At 40.5% G+C, this 16,685-nt stretch overlaps 1 protein-coding gene across 2 annotated transcripts in view; it reads left to right on the forward strand.

The window, feature by feature from the left end:
• The first annotated feature begins 332 nt into the window (after window positions 1-332).
• PRPH (peripherin) overlaps window positions 333-16,685 on the forward strand; it is a 22,392-nt gene continuing 6,039 nt past the window's right edge. For both annotated transcript variants that reach the window (XM_018570292.1, XM_018570293.1), the window contains exons 1-7: window positions 333-973; window positions 6,946-7,006; window positions 8,880-8,975; window positions 10,897-11,064; window positions 12,278-12,403; window positions 12,532-12,752; window positions 15,378-15,427. In XM_018570292.1, coding sequence (XP_018425794.1) covers window positions 447-973; window positions 6,946-7,006; window positions 8,880-8,975; window positions 10,897-11,064; window positions 12,278-12,403; window positions 12,532-12,752; window positions 15,378-15,427 — 1,249 coding nt within the window. In that variant the 5' untranslated portion in view covers window positions 333-446. The remainder of the gene's footprint in view (window positions 974-6,945; window positions 7,007-8,879; window positions 8,976-10,896; window positions 11,065-12,277; window positions 12,404-12,531; window positions 12,753-15,377; window positions 15,428-16,685) is intronic.

Raw genomic sequence — 16,685 nt, forward strand, 5'->3', positions numbered from 1 at the left:
GCATAATAATGCTATATCTTAAACATCTGTTATAACTTAAAATGTAAACTGCTGGCTTTGTGTTCAAATATTGAATGTGTAGAGCAGATATTTTAAATTATATTGCTTTATTACACAGTACTAGTTACTGTGAATTTGCCATATCATCTGCCAGACTTCTGTAATGTAGCATAAAGAAAGTCACCAAGTTCTGTTTCAGCAGCACTGGCAAGAGATTCAGGCAGCTCAGCATTACTGGGTGTGGTAGGATGGAGACACAACCTTCCCTCCTCCCTCATCTCTTCATAATAGAAGCATGGTCCCATAAGGAGGGGCAGTCACTGCATGATCCAGGCTGCCTTATAAAGCAGCTCGCTGGAGTCCCAGTCTTTCTTCTCAGCATCCCAGAATAAGCAATACAAAGCATCTTTCAAGAGTACTAGAGAGCAGAAAGCACCTCTCTCATCATGAGCCACTCTGGATTAAGATCCACATCATCCACCTCTTACCGCCGTACTTTTGGTGCTCCTCTTCTGTCCCCTATGTCCTACTCTTCTTCTTCTTCTTCTAGGTTCTCACCTTCCAGGCACTTTGCTAGCCCCTCGGCTTCCGCTAGCCGTTCCTCATCCTCAGCCTTCAGAGTAAGGTCCAGCACTCCAATCCGAGTCGGTTTGGACCGAGTGGACTTCTCAGCGGCTGAAGCCCTCAATCAAGAGTTCCTGACCACCCGCAGCAATGAGAAGGTTGAACTGCAGGAACTAAATGATCGCTTTGCCAGCTTCATAGAAAAGGTCCGATACCTAGAGCAGCAAAATGCAGTGCTAGTCACAGAGATCAACCAAGCCAGGTCCAAGGAACCCACCAGGGCAGCTGATCTGTGCCAGCAAGAGCTCAGGGAGCTCCGCAGACAGCTGGATGCCCTGGGCAAGGACAGGGACAACATTCAGGTGGAGAGAGACAACCTGGCAGATGACCTGAACCTGCTTAAGCAGAGGTGAGAGTCTCTAGGGTGGGCAGGGTGTGGGAATGGCACTGGGCTCTACAAAAAGACAGCAGTAGACCCAGCACCATGTGCTATGTATATTATTATTATGACTACAACTGATATTACTAAAATTATTCATGCAAAAAAAAAAGTAATTTCTGCTAGTTAGATGCATGAATTACAACTGTATGGACATCATCTCTTATGCTATTTTTCTGTACACTCCAGGTATGCTTGTGCCATAGACTGCTGGGATTTGATGTTCAACAACATCTGCACAAGTAAACTTTACCCAGCATGTTGTTTTGTTTTTAATCCTGATCCTTTTTCTATTCATATCTTAATTTTATACAGTCAGATTACCATGTTAAAGTATAACTCTAAGCAAGTACGTAAAAAAAGAAAACCTTTAAGTGATCTGATTATTCTTTAGGACAGCTTGCATAACTACCTAAAATTTCTACATAAAGGGCCATGTAGTACGCTAGTGATATGACCATTATTTTAGATTTTGACGTAAAACAAATCATCAATTTAGGTGTTCCGGCTATGTGTTTAGCATCTTGGATAGAAGTGGTCTGTAAGAAACAGATATGTAAACTGATATTAAGGATGCTTATTTGACTGACTCATGCTCATATTGACAGTCCATCATGTTCAGTCATTTCCTGGACAGTGTAATTGGTACAGATGTTCTCATGGTTAATAACACAAAGGATATTTTAGGCAATAGCTGTCTAGGTTAGAAGTTTAATTCCTAAATGCTGTATTTAAGACTGTAATGTGCCTACGTCTTAATTTTTTAGATATTTGCTAAAGTGTGTTTTGTATTTGTTGAATGAAAGAAAGGTCCCCTGGAGGTCAGATCAATTTCTAACAATTTATCATAATTAGATGTAGAAGTAGCTAGTGTAACTAGTAGTGCCCTATGGAGATGGGCGGAATTATCGTTTCCCAAAAGAGGCTGACATGTGCTTCCGTAAACAGTAGTGCTGTTTACTGCAAAACTAGTATAAAGCTAAGCATACACTGGTAGATTTTCGAACAAACTTTCACGAGAAAAATCTCATCAGAACATTCAGTAATGCCATCAGAGACATGACTAATGTGCAAAATTTTGTTTGATTTTAACATTTCAATCTTGGAAAATAATGGAGTCTCTCCAACAAAAAACACATTCATTGTTAGAATTTAGTTCTAAATTTTCCTTCCCATTCCTTCTAATATTTTCATCACTGAGGTCAATATCCATAGTTGATTTAACCCCATTAAGTATTAGAAAATGGACAGAACATTCTGAATATTATTTTTTTCAAATAAGGTTCTACTGTTTTTTAAGCCTGTGGTGTGTGCGCAAAAACTGAACACACACAGAAAAGTGCACTAGGGTGTGCCAACTGGTCCATCTCCCGAACAGATATGGCCCTTCCCTAACCCCCCCTAGGGTGTAAGGTTCCTGACAGGAGCAAGACACTCATGTCCACCTCGCCAAAACCAAGCAGACCCTTTCCTCATTGGTCGAAGCAGACACCTGGAAAAACATGTGCAACGGAAACAAAAATCAGTGTTTGTGGGTGCAAAAAGTAAGAGGAGGCATTAATCAGTAGTATCTGGCTTGGAAGCAGAAATGCTTAAACATGCTAATAATATACAGTAAGCTTTGCTTTGTAATCATATATTGTTTTTAAAAGGCATGAGAAGCATGTGTGTTTTATTAATGTTCCTTTAGATAGAACAGCGCTTATGTACATCGTTTAGTAGACGTGCATTGTAAGAGAACTTTCACTATGTTTGCATATCATTTCTAGGTTTTCTCTTAGTAGCATTTTACCAGAGTTCATGTATTCATGGTCCTAATACACAGGTTAATGTGATAATACCATAGGTGGACAACGATACTGTAATAAACTGCTAATAGTATTATCTGAATCAAAAACACAACTGTCTGGCACCCTTAGGCCAAAAATACTGATAATATAAAATGAATGTGGTCTTTCCTCTCCATGGTTTTCCAATCCTGGCACAAGGGTTGGGGACATTTGATGTGTAAACATTACTTTAATCACTATTGTTTCTTCACTAAATCATGCACCAATATAGTAATGTTGGTACAACAAACATTTTTTATTGTATTAAAAAATACTTTATTTTCTTTGATTGATCCTGCAATAAAAAAAAAGTGTAATCTAAATAACTTGCTACAAATGATCTGCTAAATTACATATTCTGATAACAGAGGAAATTGAACAACCGTATCACATCCCTGTCAGATCCTCCTGACAATGGTATATGATGTACTGTATAAGGGGGACATAGCGCCCCCGAGAGGTAAACCACTGACTGAGCAGAAACTTCCATTATTGAGGGTGTGGTTCTACAAGCATTTGGCAACAAGTGGAAGCTCACTGTTTGTATGTTGCCTTCCCTTCATCTGCCCCAATAGAGCTTGTATCATATATGGAAAATAAATCATGAATTTATAATTAGTAATAAATTATATTTTTTTACAACTGCATTTGCTTGGTAAACCTTTCACTTCATGCCTTACAACTTTTTTTGGGCTAGTTTAATTCCTCATCTAACTTTGAGAGCCATATTATAGCTAACACAAATAGTGCATCTGTGAAATGACCATCTTAACATGGAAGGCATAAATGTGATGTTGAGATGTTTCTATCGAGCTGTTGGAGAAGAGTTTTTCATAGGGAGGAGGTGCTTGGTTACCAGGCAGCCTTTATCCCTTTGTTCTCTTCTTTTTCCCAAGGAAACAAGCTATCCTGGGTCACCAAGTAAAACGCTTAACAGTGCTAGTGCAGTTTCCTTTCAAAATACAAAACAAATGACTTACGTTTGGTGGACAGCACAAGTGGGTATTATTTCATTGAAAGAGCTATGCTGTCCAGATATCCAGACACTAATCGGGTAATACAATTCCTTAATTACATCATAATTATATTTCATTCCTAATTGTGCTGGATTGTATTATCTGTTATCAATCTCAGATGGTGTCAGAGTATTATAGATGAGCTAAAACAAAGGCAGGTTACATGAAGCGAGGATGACAGACAAATGGTTGGCATGCATCCATTTCACTGTCTGTGTAGACACTCCTTTTGAGAAGTTCCACAGTTAAGAAAATCATCAGCGATTTTCAGTAATAGCTCATTGTCTGCCCTGCTGTGTTCAGTCTACCGCCAATAAGTGATTTGCATCATATGCATTACAATGTTTTTTTTAGTAATACAGCTTAAAAAAATAAACAAAAAATGATTTTTCTGATAATTTAATAACCCTTTTTAACCTGCTAATGTTTTTTAAAATTATTTTAATTGGATTTCATGTTTTCCCTGCCTGCCTGATGACATCACTGGGTTGCTGTGTTTCTCCAAGTCATGCAGGCAGATAATTAATTCCAATGAATGAAAGGAGCAGGCTAGGGACAATAAGTCTGGAGAGAAAAACGCTGGATGGTGGTGGATATCCATTAGCCAGGAAATGTGGTTGACTCTGTTTGACTGGCTGCAGCTTTTTATATACACTGTGAGAATCTCATTGTGTGGAGTAAAATCAGAGTGAGCTGTTTCAGTATAGGAGACAAGCCTGTTTAACTGTGCAAGGCTGAATGAAAGGCTGGAGTTCATCTTTAAAGAAAAGATTTGAAAAAGGCCTATTTTGGTGATAGGTATATCTACAGGTAGCAACAAAAAATATTTTTCAGCTCCCGGTACAACAATCTAAGCACCTGCAGGCTAAAAAATGACAGGTCAACTAAGCAGTTAAGTGACATTAAACCCTCAGATTTTTTAACATAAAACAATACTGTAATGTGCGACTTATTGTAATCCATGGTTGTTTCCCTTCTCTTTGCTGCTCTTCCTTTTAAATCTGTATCTCTTCTCATGCTGGGCAGAACTTCTGTTTTGCAGCAGACTGCCTTGTCTCTGAAATGGATACATGGTGTCTGTGTGCAGGTTTGCAACCTGAGCCAGCACTACAGGAAGAGGCACTCAGCTGCAAAGGGAAGTTCTCCCCCAGCATGAGAAGACATGAGGATTTAAAAGGAAGAAGGGAAACTACCATGGATTACAGTAAGGCGCACATTACAGTATTGTTTTATGTTAAAAAATCTGAGGGTTTAATGTCACTTTGACCCTTCAAATAAACACAGTAGCCATCACCACGTGTTTTAAAGGATATTGCATTTGAATGGCAATGTGCCAATAAATGGACTATTGCTTGATTACACTTTGGGGTGCTGGTGACGTTATTTCTCTTTCTGATTCTATCACGGTGCCATCCGTGGTCATTACAAGCACCCACCCGGCCACACGGGTCTTTTCTTTCGGTAAGGAGTGCAGCGAGATCTCTTGATTTTTAAAGGACATGTGCACCATTCACAGCTTCCACTGCTGGAATTCTAACCTTTAAAAATGTCTGTACCACTTTTTGCCATGCCCAAACAGGAATTTTACAGAGTTTACACTGGGATAGCTACATTAAAGATACAGAGTTCTTCATTTTGAGTTACAGCATTGAAAAATTCAGGCCAGTGATTTTTAATTATCATTTAATGAAAAAGAAAAGAAAAATGGTGCAAGAAATATTTGCAGAAACGATATTAGCAGCAGTAGAGCATTGTACTTTGTTAGTCATCGATCAGTGCAGAAACTCTGGAGTTTAGTGATACTCTGAGGAATAGATAAAGCTTAACAAAGAGCTAAGGGAACCTGAAAGTTTGCATCTTTAATAACTTAAAGTGCAACTTAAGCCAAACGTTTTTTTTTTTGTAGTTTTGGATAGAGTGGAGAGGGATTTAAACAGCTGTCAGATTTGAATTGTTGTCTATGTCCCCCTTAGGGAGATTCACCCATTCTATTTGTCCTGGTAACTGCTATCACTGAACATGAAAGAAAATCCCAACTTTTGGGTTGTCATCAGAAAACGAGTAGATGGGAAATCTTCTAATGGGAACACTAGTTATGGCGACCCTGCTGACCATCAGGGAGTTCCCTCTCTTTAGAGAGATTTCCACTCACTTCCTGTTGAGGCTAGCTGATAGAAAGTGAAGGCAAAAAAAAGTCAAAAGATGACAGGGGTTATAACACTCCCTTACTCTATCCAAAACTACTTTTTGACTTCAGTTCTACTTTAACTTAACCAATAAAGGGTACCAAATAAACACCTAACTTTCTTCAGAAAAGATATTAGAAAACAGACGTAAGCAACAATATAGACAATGAAACATCTTTATGGAAAGGCAGTGGTTCAAATGTCTTAAATAATTTTAGAGGCCAATACGAACACAATCATTGTTATTTATTAGCAAAGTGTGCAGGCCTGGGTGGTGTTCTCTCTTTGACACTACACAAAGGGATCCCAATGAAATGGGAATTTTTTTTATTGAAAATTCCATTCAAGTGGATGAAGGGCAGGCAACCGAGCAGCAATTATTCCTCTTATGTATTTCAGTAGAGGGCACACCTTATGGCATTGTACTGAGCTGCTCCTTAGCTCGTAAATCAGAGCAAGAGCTTGTGATTACCAAATGCCCGATGCCTCTAACCAGGGCCGTATTAAGATGGTTCTGTCGGTCGGATGGGAGGCAGGTCTCCCCTCACGGGAGCCCAGTTAGGAGCAAGCGGCTACCTAATATGCCTGATCAGAGAGCCAGCAATGCCTCTGCCTGATTGTGTTTGTCCCTGGCTGGCCCGGATTGCTCAGGCATACTGAGGCGATTCGGGCTGTCTGGGCCTATTTTCAGTGGTGGGCCTCGAGTAGCCCCTATGTTAATCTGACAGAATGTAAAATCATGACAATTGTAATGATGTTCCTAATCTAGCAACATTACATGCACCTATATTGTCAAACATGCCCATTCTAGAATGAAGAAATCTATTTCTGATTAAAACATTGTTGTGGGTGTAAAAATGAGAAGACATCCGAGTAATTTGATGTCATTATTCATTCATTTCTGTTTACAGGCTGGAAGAAGAAATGCACAAAAGAGAAGATGCAGAGAATAACCTTGTTCTATTCAGGAAGGTAAGCCAGGCATATCTTCGAACTTCCATTTATTAAACCAAGGTTATCTACCTAGCGGCTCCTAGATAGGTATAGAATAGGTATAGAAGTGAATTTGTTTTATATTCTTCTAAATATACTGCTGGCTTTATATGAGAAGTATAAGAAACTGCTCTCAGTGCCAACTCCTCTATATCTATTGTCACTGGTTACTTTGTATGCGATAACAAAACCTGGACATGTTAAAGGGGTTCTAGGTCATTTATGTGTTACATTTCATCACAGCTTGCCAACATTTATGCAGTTAAAAGGACAAAAAAAAACAAAATACTTTTATAGTGAAATATGGAAGGTTTGTTTGGTCCCATCTGCAGTTATTCCTGGATAAAACATGTTGGAAAATCATAATCATTATCAAACAAAATGTAATATTCTATGCAGTTTTGAAGTGCACATGTAGAGAGTAGGGATGTCCTGATACTAATATCGGTATCGGGGCCGTTACAGTGCATTTTCATGAGTACTTGTGAAAATGCCCCAATACATAGCACCTATGCCGGTGCTTTAAGTTTTTTAATAGGTTCGGGCTGCTTGTACAAGTGATCTGCTCGGATCACTTGTATAGCAGCCTGCTTGTCCGCCCTCCTGCTGGCCCCTCTCCTCCAAGGTCTGTCCCCCCATGGTCCACTCCCTCCCCACTTTGGTTTTCAAGGTCTTCCGCTCTTCTGGGGGACCAAGTACTACGGCAAAGCAGTTCAGGATGGAGAGCGGGGATCAGAGGGGAGAACAGCACTTCCTGTGTAAGCTGTCGCAACCTGAGCTGTACAGAAAATACAGCACAATGCTGTGCTGTATCTTCTGTATTGGACGGCAGGCTCATGAAGAGAGCTTGTCACCTCCGAATGATATCACATAGGGTCTTGTTAGCCAGTACGAATGCACTATATGTAACTCATACTGCCGTCCAGTGTAGCCCTGCGCTATGGATTTTGAATTTCACTCGGGAATTGCAAGCGTTGGTCAGTGCAGTCAGGGGACCATTCTGACCAATGAGAATCGCTTCTTAGCACAGACAAATACAGTTTTGGTGCAAATTATTTTTTGTATCAGGACAAGTATAATCATGGATTGAGCTATAGGTCTTCACAATTATAAAGAAACTGCCCTAAAATCATCAGTGTGTATTGCTTTAGAAAAAATGTCCCTTTAAGAAAAAGTATCGGTAATTGGTATCGGCAAGTACCTGAGGGAAAGTACTTGTACTTGGTCTTGAAAAATGGTATTGGGACATCCCTAGTAGAGAGATTGCTCCTGTAAGAGGTAGGTGATCCTTTTTTTTCTGCCATGCAGCAATGGAAAGGTTAAGCATACTGTATGCCAAGGCAACATTTAAAAAAAAAAAAGAAGCTAATTCAGCATTTCTCTGGAGTACATACACATTTGCCCATGTGTTATGCCTTTCAACATGCTGCAAGAACAGAAAGATAACTGTTGATGTAATAGAAATATTGTGTGCTCCACACTTCCTCTTTGACATGACAACGCAGCTCTGATGCATTACAGCGAACAACACAGACCCCATCCTTATCTCCCTCACTTCATCTCCATAACTCTTTTTTGTATTCAGGCAGAGACCACAGGAAGTTATCAGCTCATAAAGTTTACAAAAAAAACAGAAAGGGTTATTAGCTTTTACATACACTTTAAACTTACTACACATGTGCCACTGCTAGTGCTGAGCAAGGACCAATGCAAGTTGCGGTAAAAGAAAATGGGATGAAAGATATCGCTATCAGGTTGCCTACGACTGGTCCAAACAAGATATACTGTATACTGTAGATAAGCAGTTTACTGATAGGGTAGATTAATAATCTCTTTGTTGGTTATTATGCAGGACGTGGATGACGCAACTTTGTCTCGTCTAGAGCTTGAAAGAAAAATTGAGTCCCTAATGGATGAAATTGAATTCCTGAAGAAAATTCATGAGGAGGTATGGATGAGCCGTGATAATATAATAAAGAATCAGGCCTACATTGGTAAAAGCATCACAAACTAAAAATAGAACAATATCTCAGTTTTACAAAAAAATATGTATTCTTCAGACTCATTTGCCTGGTAAAATAGATTATTTAGAGACATATACACACAATTTTGATATAAATATGTATACACCTGAATGTTTATCAAAGAGTGCTATCAATGTGTAGAAAGGCAGAAGAAGTAGACTGATCGAATAATTGTTTTTTTTATTCTATACTTTTACTTGTACTAATAACTTCCATAAAACAGTTATGCTCGAGGGGTACATACAGTGGTGTATTTTGCTTTTGTCCTGCCCTAGGCAAGACTAAACTCGGTCACCCCCAATCTAAATTTGCCCCACCCCTTCCTGTTGAAGACATTTTGCTTAACCTGTCAGTTGCTGGATGCAGCGCGCATGCTGTATCCAGCTTCTGACAGGTTGTGCTATTAGCAAATCCCAGCAATACATTATACAGCAATGCAGAATAATATGAAGCTACTACATACTGTTTGTTGCTCCAGGGTCTCAGGTGGGCTGTGCTGGCTCTCAGGTGGCTGTGTGGCATCTCAGGTGGGCTCTATGTTGGGCTGTGGGGGGTCTTAGGTGGGCTATGCGGGCCCTAAGGTGGGCTATGCAGGCTCTAAAGTGGGCTGTGCGGGCTCTAAAGTGGGCTGTGCGGGCTCTAAAGTGGGCTGTGCTGGCTCTAAAGTGGGCTGTGCGGGCTCTATGGTGGGCTGTGCAGGGTTTATGGTGGGCTGTGCAGGGTCTTAGGTGAGCTGTGCGGGCTCTCAGGAGGGCTGTGCGGGCTCTATGGTGGACTCTGTGGTGGTCTTAGGAGGGCTGTGCGGCATGTCACCAGGGGTCCTGAGGCAGGCAGTGTGGTTCCATAGGAAAGAGGAGATGTGTGGGCCAGCACTGTATGCAGCATCGTGAGGTCTCCAGAAGACTGCTGTGAGTTCCCCAACAAGCACAGGGACGAGACCTCGTAAAAATGCCCAGTTTCGGCACCAATGTCAATACCGTTATCAGTGCCAATACCAGTAATGGTGGGTGAGGCTCTGCCAAAATATGCCCCTGGGTACATACATGATCAACAGGCATACCAGAAAAGCATCATTATTACTGATGCTAAAATCAAGTATGCTTTTAAGTACTGCAGTACAGACTATGCAGACAAGGGGAGTCAGCAAACATTGCAATTACGCTAACGACAGAAAGTTCATTCAATTTGCAGTCTGCCTCACCTGCCTCCCCTGACTGCACATCCCTGTTTCCCAAAGACAGCAATACAAATCAGCAAGGGTTTCTAACTCTTCCCCACTCTATCCATATTTAAAAAAGTTTTTGGTTAGAGATACACTTTATAAATGTCATGACAATGACTCTGGCATCTACATGCATTTCACAAGAACATAGGTCAACTGGTTCTCTTTAATATGCATTTTGTTTAGACCTGGGCTGTTGAACAATGTTTTTTTTAAATCAATTTGACAATGATGAGTAGTACTAGTACAGAAAGCCCAAATTATCCATTGCTACCAGACGTTTTAGGTTCTCAACATATGCAGTCTATGTATGTATGTATGTAAGAGTGGCGTAGTTTGTGGCAATTCATGATTTAAAAACTGTAAAGTGAACCTCAACTTTGACCAACATCACACATTCACCTTTACTGCATTCCCCTGCTGGTCATTCATATGCTGGAAGTGAAAACAAACATCGAATACTTCTGGGTATGGGCCTGGGGACACATGTGACATACTCACCTTCATCCCATGTGATAGTGCTGGCACCTAATGATTGGTTGCTCTGGAATCCATTGCTGTCCCATAAGAAACATACATTCTATACAATCTCTTACTGTGTATTAAATCCTTTTCAAATGTAGGAACTTCAAGACATGCAGGTGTCAGTGCAAGCTCCATCAGTTCGCCTGGAAATTGAAACAGCTACAAAGCAGCCGGATCTTACAGCTGCACTGCGAGATATTCGTAGCCAGTATGAGAGCATCGCTTCGAAGAATCTGCAAGAATCTGAGGACTGGTACAAATCCAAGGTATTAAGGGAAATTGAACATCAGAAATGGTGATAGACACAAACACGAGGTAGCACATGTTCTCATATATGACACAAAGACATATATAACATGTATGAACAAAGAAAGTGGTCCACAGAAACTCTACTGTATATGACTGGTTAAAGTTCATTGGTAGAAAAGTGCCCCATATGATCATTTTAAAATGATGTCAACCGTGAGGTGATTGCTTAAAATAAACCTGCACTCACGAAATATGTAGGCTGCCATTGCTGAACTTTTCGTTTGACTTCAATATTTGAACCCTTGCTTGAGATCACTAAGAAATCTAGAGATAGCCAAGCAACTGGAAGGGCCAGCAATGACACACTCAATATTTTGTTCAATCTTAGTACTGGTTTCCTGCAAAAACTAAAGAAGTTGTAAAGACCCAGTGTATACTATCCTATTAAAACATCACAACTTTAATAGGAGCATATACTAGAGTTGAGTTTGATAATACAATCAAAGCTTGCTTGCAAAAAATCCCTTTTACGTAGTGAGTGCGGCCTTCCGTCTGCCTATCACTTCCATCAACTTCCTGGATTCCCAGTGTGCTTTGTGTCTATTTCCCTGCTGCTTGATGTGATGCATTTCTCAAGACTACATATCCCTTCCAGCAATCAATGATGTTACATTGTTCAGATTTGGAGTTGTAGTTCAGACGGAAGGCTTAGTTATAGTGGCGACACAAGGAATTGCATATTCACAGGCCTGAGTGAAATTGTGTCAGTGCATTGAGGAAGAACTTCCTATGGGCATCTTTACAAATGTCTAGATAGTTATGTTATTAGGAGAAGGATAGAACTTATGGAAATTCTGTATAGAAATTCATATTGATTTTGAGTTTTTGACCATAAATTACCCTTTAGGGCCTTATAGTTTAAATGTTTGACAGCATAGATCATCTCAAACCACAGACATTGTGTGAATCTGTAGCGTAGTGATCACTAATGGGCAAGAAACAATAATTAGCATTCATCTTTTCATAGTACCAATTATGCACTCCATCAGTATGTTAGTTATCACGACAGTTTTCGTTTTTTTGATCACTTTAGGCTCTCTGGAGGCTCTGAGTAGACAATAGTAGTGGTGACATTAGTGACCACCTCAAAGTCATTCTTATTTTTCAAATACTTTGTAGAATTCATATTTATATTAAATAAATATATTTTTGTGTATTTCTATGGAACAGTTTGCTGATCTGTCAGATGCTGCAACCCGCAATAATGAAGCACTGCGTCATGCCAAGCAGGAGATGAATGACTCACGACGACAGATCCACAGTTTGACTTCTGAGATTGATGGGATGAAAGGAACAGTAAGTAATGTTTTGATAGAAATTCTAAACTGTGCTGTTTATGGTGACTAAAGATATTCACAAAACGAAGTACCCAAAGCCTTGATGATGGATATCTTGTCGCTGATATGACCTGTCATCCTTTGCAGAATGAAGGTCTGCTGCGTCAGATGAAGTTCATGGAGGAACAGTTTGGGGCTGAAGCAGCAAATTACCAGGATAATATTGCACGGCTAGAACAGGAGGTGCAGCATATGAAGGAAGAAATGTCACGTCACTTAAGGGAATACCAAGACCTGCTCAATGTTAAAATGGCGTTAGATATTGAGATTGCAACCTACAGAAAACTTCTTGAAGGAGAAGAGAGCAGGTGAGATGAAATGCACACTGGATTATGACTGGGGATGCATTGATACCGATAATTTTTTTCGGTACTCGCCGATATCAATTACCGAGTAACGGAAGTCCCATTCAGGAAGCCAGGTGGCGTGTAATGACTCGCCACCTGGCTTCCTGATTAGCCGGGAAGCATGGAAAGACTTGCCACCCGGCTTCCCGATTAACAAGAAAGTCCCCTATTAACTTAGTATGTGCAGCCTGTCACCCGCAGGGCCTCTTCAGCGAGAAGGCGGCCTTCCTCCGGTACCCAGCCAGAGCCGTCTGGCCGGCCTATCAGGAAGCCAGGCGCCGTGTAAGGACGCAACGCCCTGCTTTCTGATTGGCCAGGAGGCCGGCTCCATGCTCCCTCGTCATGGGATGACGAGGGAGCATGAAGCCAGCTTCCCGGCCAATCAGAAAGCAGGGCGTCGCGTCCTTGCACGGCTTCCTGATTGGCCGGCCAGACAGCTCCGGCTGGGTACAGGGGGAAGCTGGCTTCATGCTCCCTCGTCATCCCATGAAGTACTTGTGCTAGGTATCGGAGCATTTGGGCGAGTACGAGTAGTCGCCCAAATACTCGGAATCGGCACCGATATCGATACTAGTATTGGTGCATCCCTAATTATGGCCTTATGTTTCCTCTACTGGCGTATTATGTCTACTTATGACCAGGGCCGGATTAAGAGCATCATGAGCCTGGTGCTGAGGATTTTAGTTGGCCTTTTTAGGGAAATACATAAAAAGAATTACCATTAAAGTGCATTAACAAAACGCTGAATCGCACACAGAATAAACAGGCTTTTTCACTGAACCCCAAAATCACCTAAATGAGACAAACTGGTAGACTAAAATGAAACTACACATTCACTTTTTGTGCTTTTTTTGCTTGCAAATTTGTCAATTGTAGAATTGACCAATTACAGTGCAAGCACATTTTATATAAAATATATAGAAAAAAATTACATGAACGTTCTGCCGAGTCCTGCGACATATGTTGTGGCTGCTGATGGGTTGAAGGTGGCAAAAATCCTGTGTAATAAAATTAGTTAGGAGGCCTTACACTTACCACCAATGTAATGGAAGTATTCTCACTGGCCACCAATGTAACAGAGATGCTTACACTGACCACCAATGTAACAGAAGTATTCTCACTGACCACGAATGTAACGGAGGTATATACACTGACCACCAATGTAACGGAAGTATTCACACTGACCAGCAATGTAACGGAGGTATTCACACTGACCAGTGCAGATGAATACGCGCACTCAGCTGAACCCAACCTGCCTGTTTATAGCACATTATTTAATTAGCTAAATCAAGCCCTGTCTATTATTACCCCCAATCCTCCAGGAGGCCACCTGTGACCCTTGTCACCCCTCTGCTCCCACATCTCTGCTCTGGTCCCACTGTCCCCCACATCCCCTCTGCTCCCACTCTTCCCCACATCCCCTCTGCTCCCACTCTCCCCAAACATCCCCCTCATCATCCCTCTTTGCCTGCATACAATTGTCCCTCTTGTGTATCTCACCTTCTGGATGGCAGCCGGGTGATCTCCCCCTTCTCAAACAGGATTATTTTTATTGTTTGCATGTTATCACAGACATTTCACACAATTGATCACCCCACACAATTGGGAGACCAACATAACCCCTTAAAGAAATGCTGACATTGTGAAAACTAAATCCAGCTTTCAGACAGTATTACTGGCTTTGTCTGCTCACTGTCAGACTATGAAAGGGTTATGAATAATTATCTAATCTGTATTGCTGTACTAGACCACAAATGCATCAATCGTAGACACAATCTCTTGTCACCTTCTTCTTCATATAGTGTGCGTGCGTGCGTATAAAATTTCCTTTTAGATGAACCTGTACTCCTCTATTTTGAGCTTTTGAAGCTTAAAGTCCTACCAAAAAGTGGACACCACATGTTTGTGATTACCTATTACCACCATCCAGTAAAGCATTTTTAGTGCCTTTCTCACTCAATTCTATTCTGTTACAGGGGCCTGCCCCATTCTGGCTTAATAGCTAAGCCCTGACAATTACCATTCAACTGCCCAATATGAACGTCCAGTAAGACTGGTAAAGGCATTCTGATTGGACAGGGGGCTGGTTTAAATTTGTCAAACATGTAGGCACCAGTAAAGTTGAAACTAAATCAGAGCAAGGACCTTTACTTTTAAAAGGTAAAACAAATGAATATTCACCGGCTTGAGTGAAATTGTGTCAGTGCATTGAGGAAGAACTTCCTATGGGCATCTTTACAAATGTCTAGATAGTTATGTTATTAGGAGAAGGATAGAACTTATGGAAATTCTGTATAGAAATTCATATTGATTTTGAGTTGTTGACCATAGATACCATTTAGGGTCTTATAGTTTAAATGTTTGTCAACATAGATCATCTCAAACCACAGGCATTGTGTGAATCTGTAGCGAAGCAGCAATGATACCTAAATGGTTGCTATAGGCTACTACACACTAGAGACATTTGTACTGTTATTGAATACATCCAAATATGTAAGTAGAAATTGATAGTGAACTGTATATCAATAATTATTTATCATACGTATAAAAGAAATGTGTCTTCCAACAATATGTCTTGTATTTCAGGATTACTATCCCCATGCACTCCATGGCTTCTCTTAGTATTAAAAGTCCAGGTTAGTAATTCCAATTACACTATTACCTTTTGCCTTTCACATCTCCACATACATTGAAATGTCTACGATATGCAAGTTTGTGTATATGTGTTTGATTAATTCAAAAATGATGCTACTCAAACCAGTAAAATAGATCTAACTGCTATGAAATAATTATTTAGATAATTTGTCAATAACAAAAATTGAAAGTAGGCATTGACTGGACTCGACAAAGAGAGAGAGGGAGTGGACAACTAAAGAAAGATGCATTTAATTGATTTTACAGAAAGGCCAAGACAGCCATTTTTTAACAGCTGAACTCCGACACAAAAACTTTACATATATTCCTCAATATCCACAATGGATATACATCCAGATTGTGTGCCCCCATTACATACCAGATATTACTTAATACTGTTTTACATATAGCCTGTACAGAGAGCAGGGCTGCGGGAGGTGTCCAGCAGGTCCACCCTCTACAGGCTGCCTGCAGAAAACTACAGGAGGGTGGATACAAGACAAGGATGCACAAGGAGAGAGAGCAGCACTGTCTGGCCTTCACACAGGAAAAGTTCTACTCTGGGTTACTGCACAGATCTGGAAGAAATACACAAAGCACACCAAGATGCACATCAATGCAACTAATTACGCAGGTCAATGCATTTGAACATGCGTTAATGTGCATTTGCATTGCTAGGCTGGCTTCACACCTATGCATTCAAAGACAAAAGGTGCATGTGCATACTATAACACACCACAGGACATTGAACAGGTGTGAAGGAGGCCTTAATTCACATTCAGATGTGTTGCCGTGCATTGTAAGAATGTTGTACAGCCCACATGGGGTTGTGGGTTGACAGCTTTTTTTTTTTATGCATTTCCATTTTTTCCTTTCAAAAACACATCTTGCAAAACCGAGCACGTGTAAAAGGAGACTTGTTCTGAGGGAACTTTTCAAATTGCTAATTTCTTTGCTATTTCTGACTTCACTACTTTGCGAGTTACTAATGAAGAGCAAGCACGCAGCCAGTCACTTCGGTACTCTCCTAATCTGCACAGCAGAATGTTTGCCACATTTTAGCAAATGTTAGTTTGCATCAACTTACCTTTCCCTGTTCAGAAGAAATGAATGTTTGTTTTACAATATCTTTTCTTAAATCATCTGGGAATGAGAACGTCTGCCTTCAATAGTACAAGCTGGGCTAATTAAACATGGTTATAATAAAAAAAAAAAAAAAAAAAAAAGGGGGAACATCATTTGCATTTTTTTAAAGCGTTT

This window comes from Nanorana parkeri, unplaced genomic scaffold (assembly GCF_000935625.1).
Source record: "Nanorana parkeri isolate BGI_ZX_2015 unplaced genomic scaffold, ASM93562v1 scaffold1497, whole genome shotgun sequence".
NCBI classification, from domain to species: Eukaryota; Metazoa; Chordata; class Amphibia; order Anura; family Dicroglossidae; genus Nanorana; species Nanorana parkeri.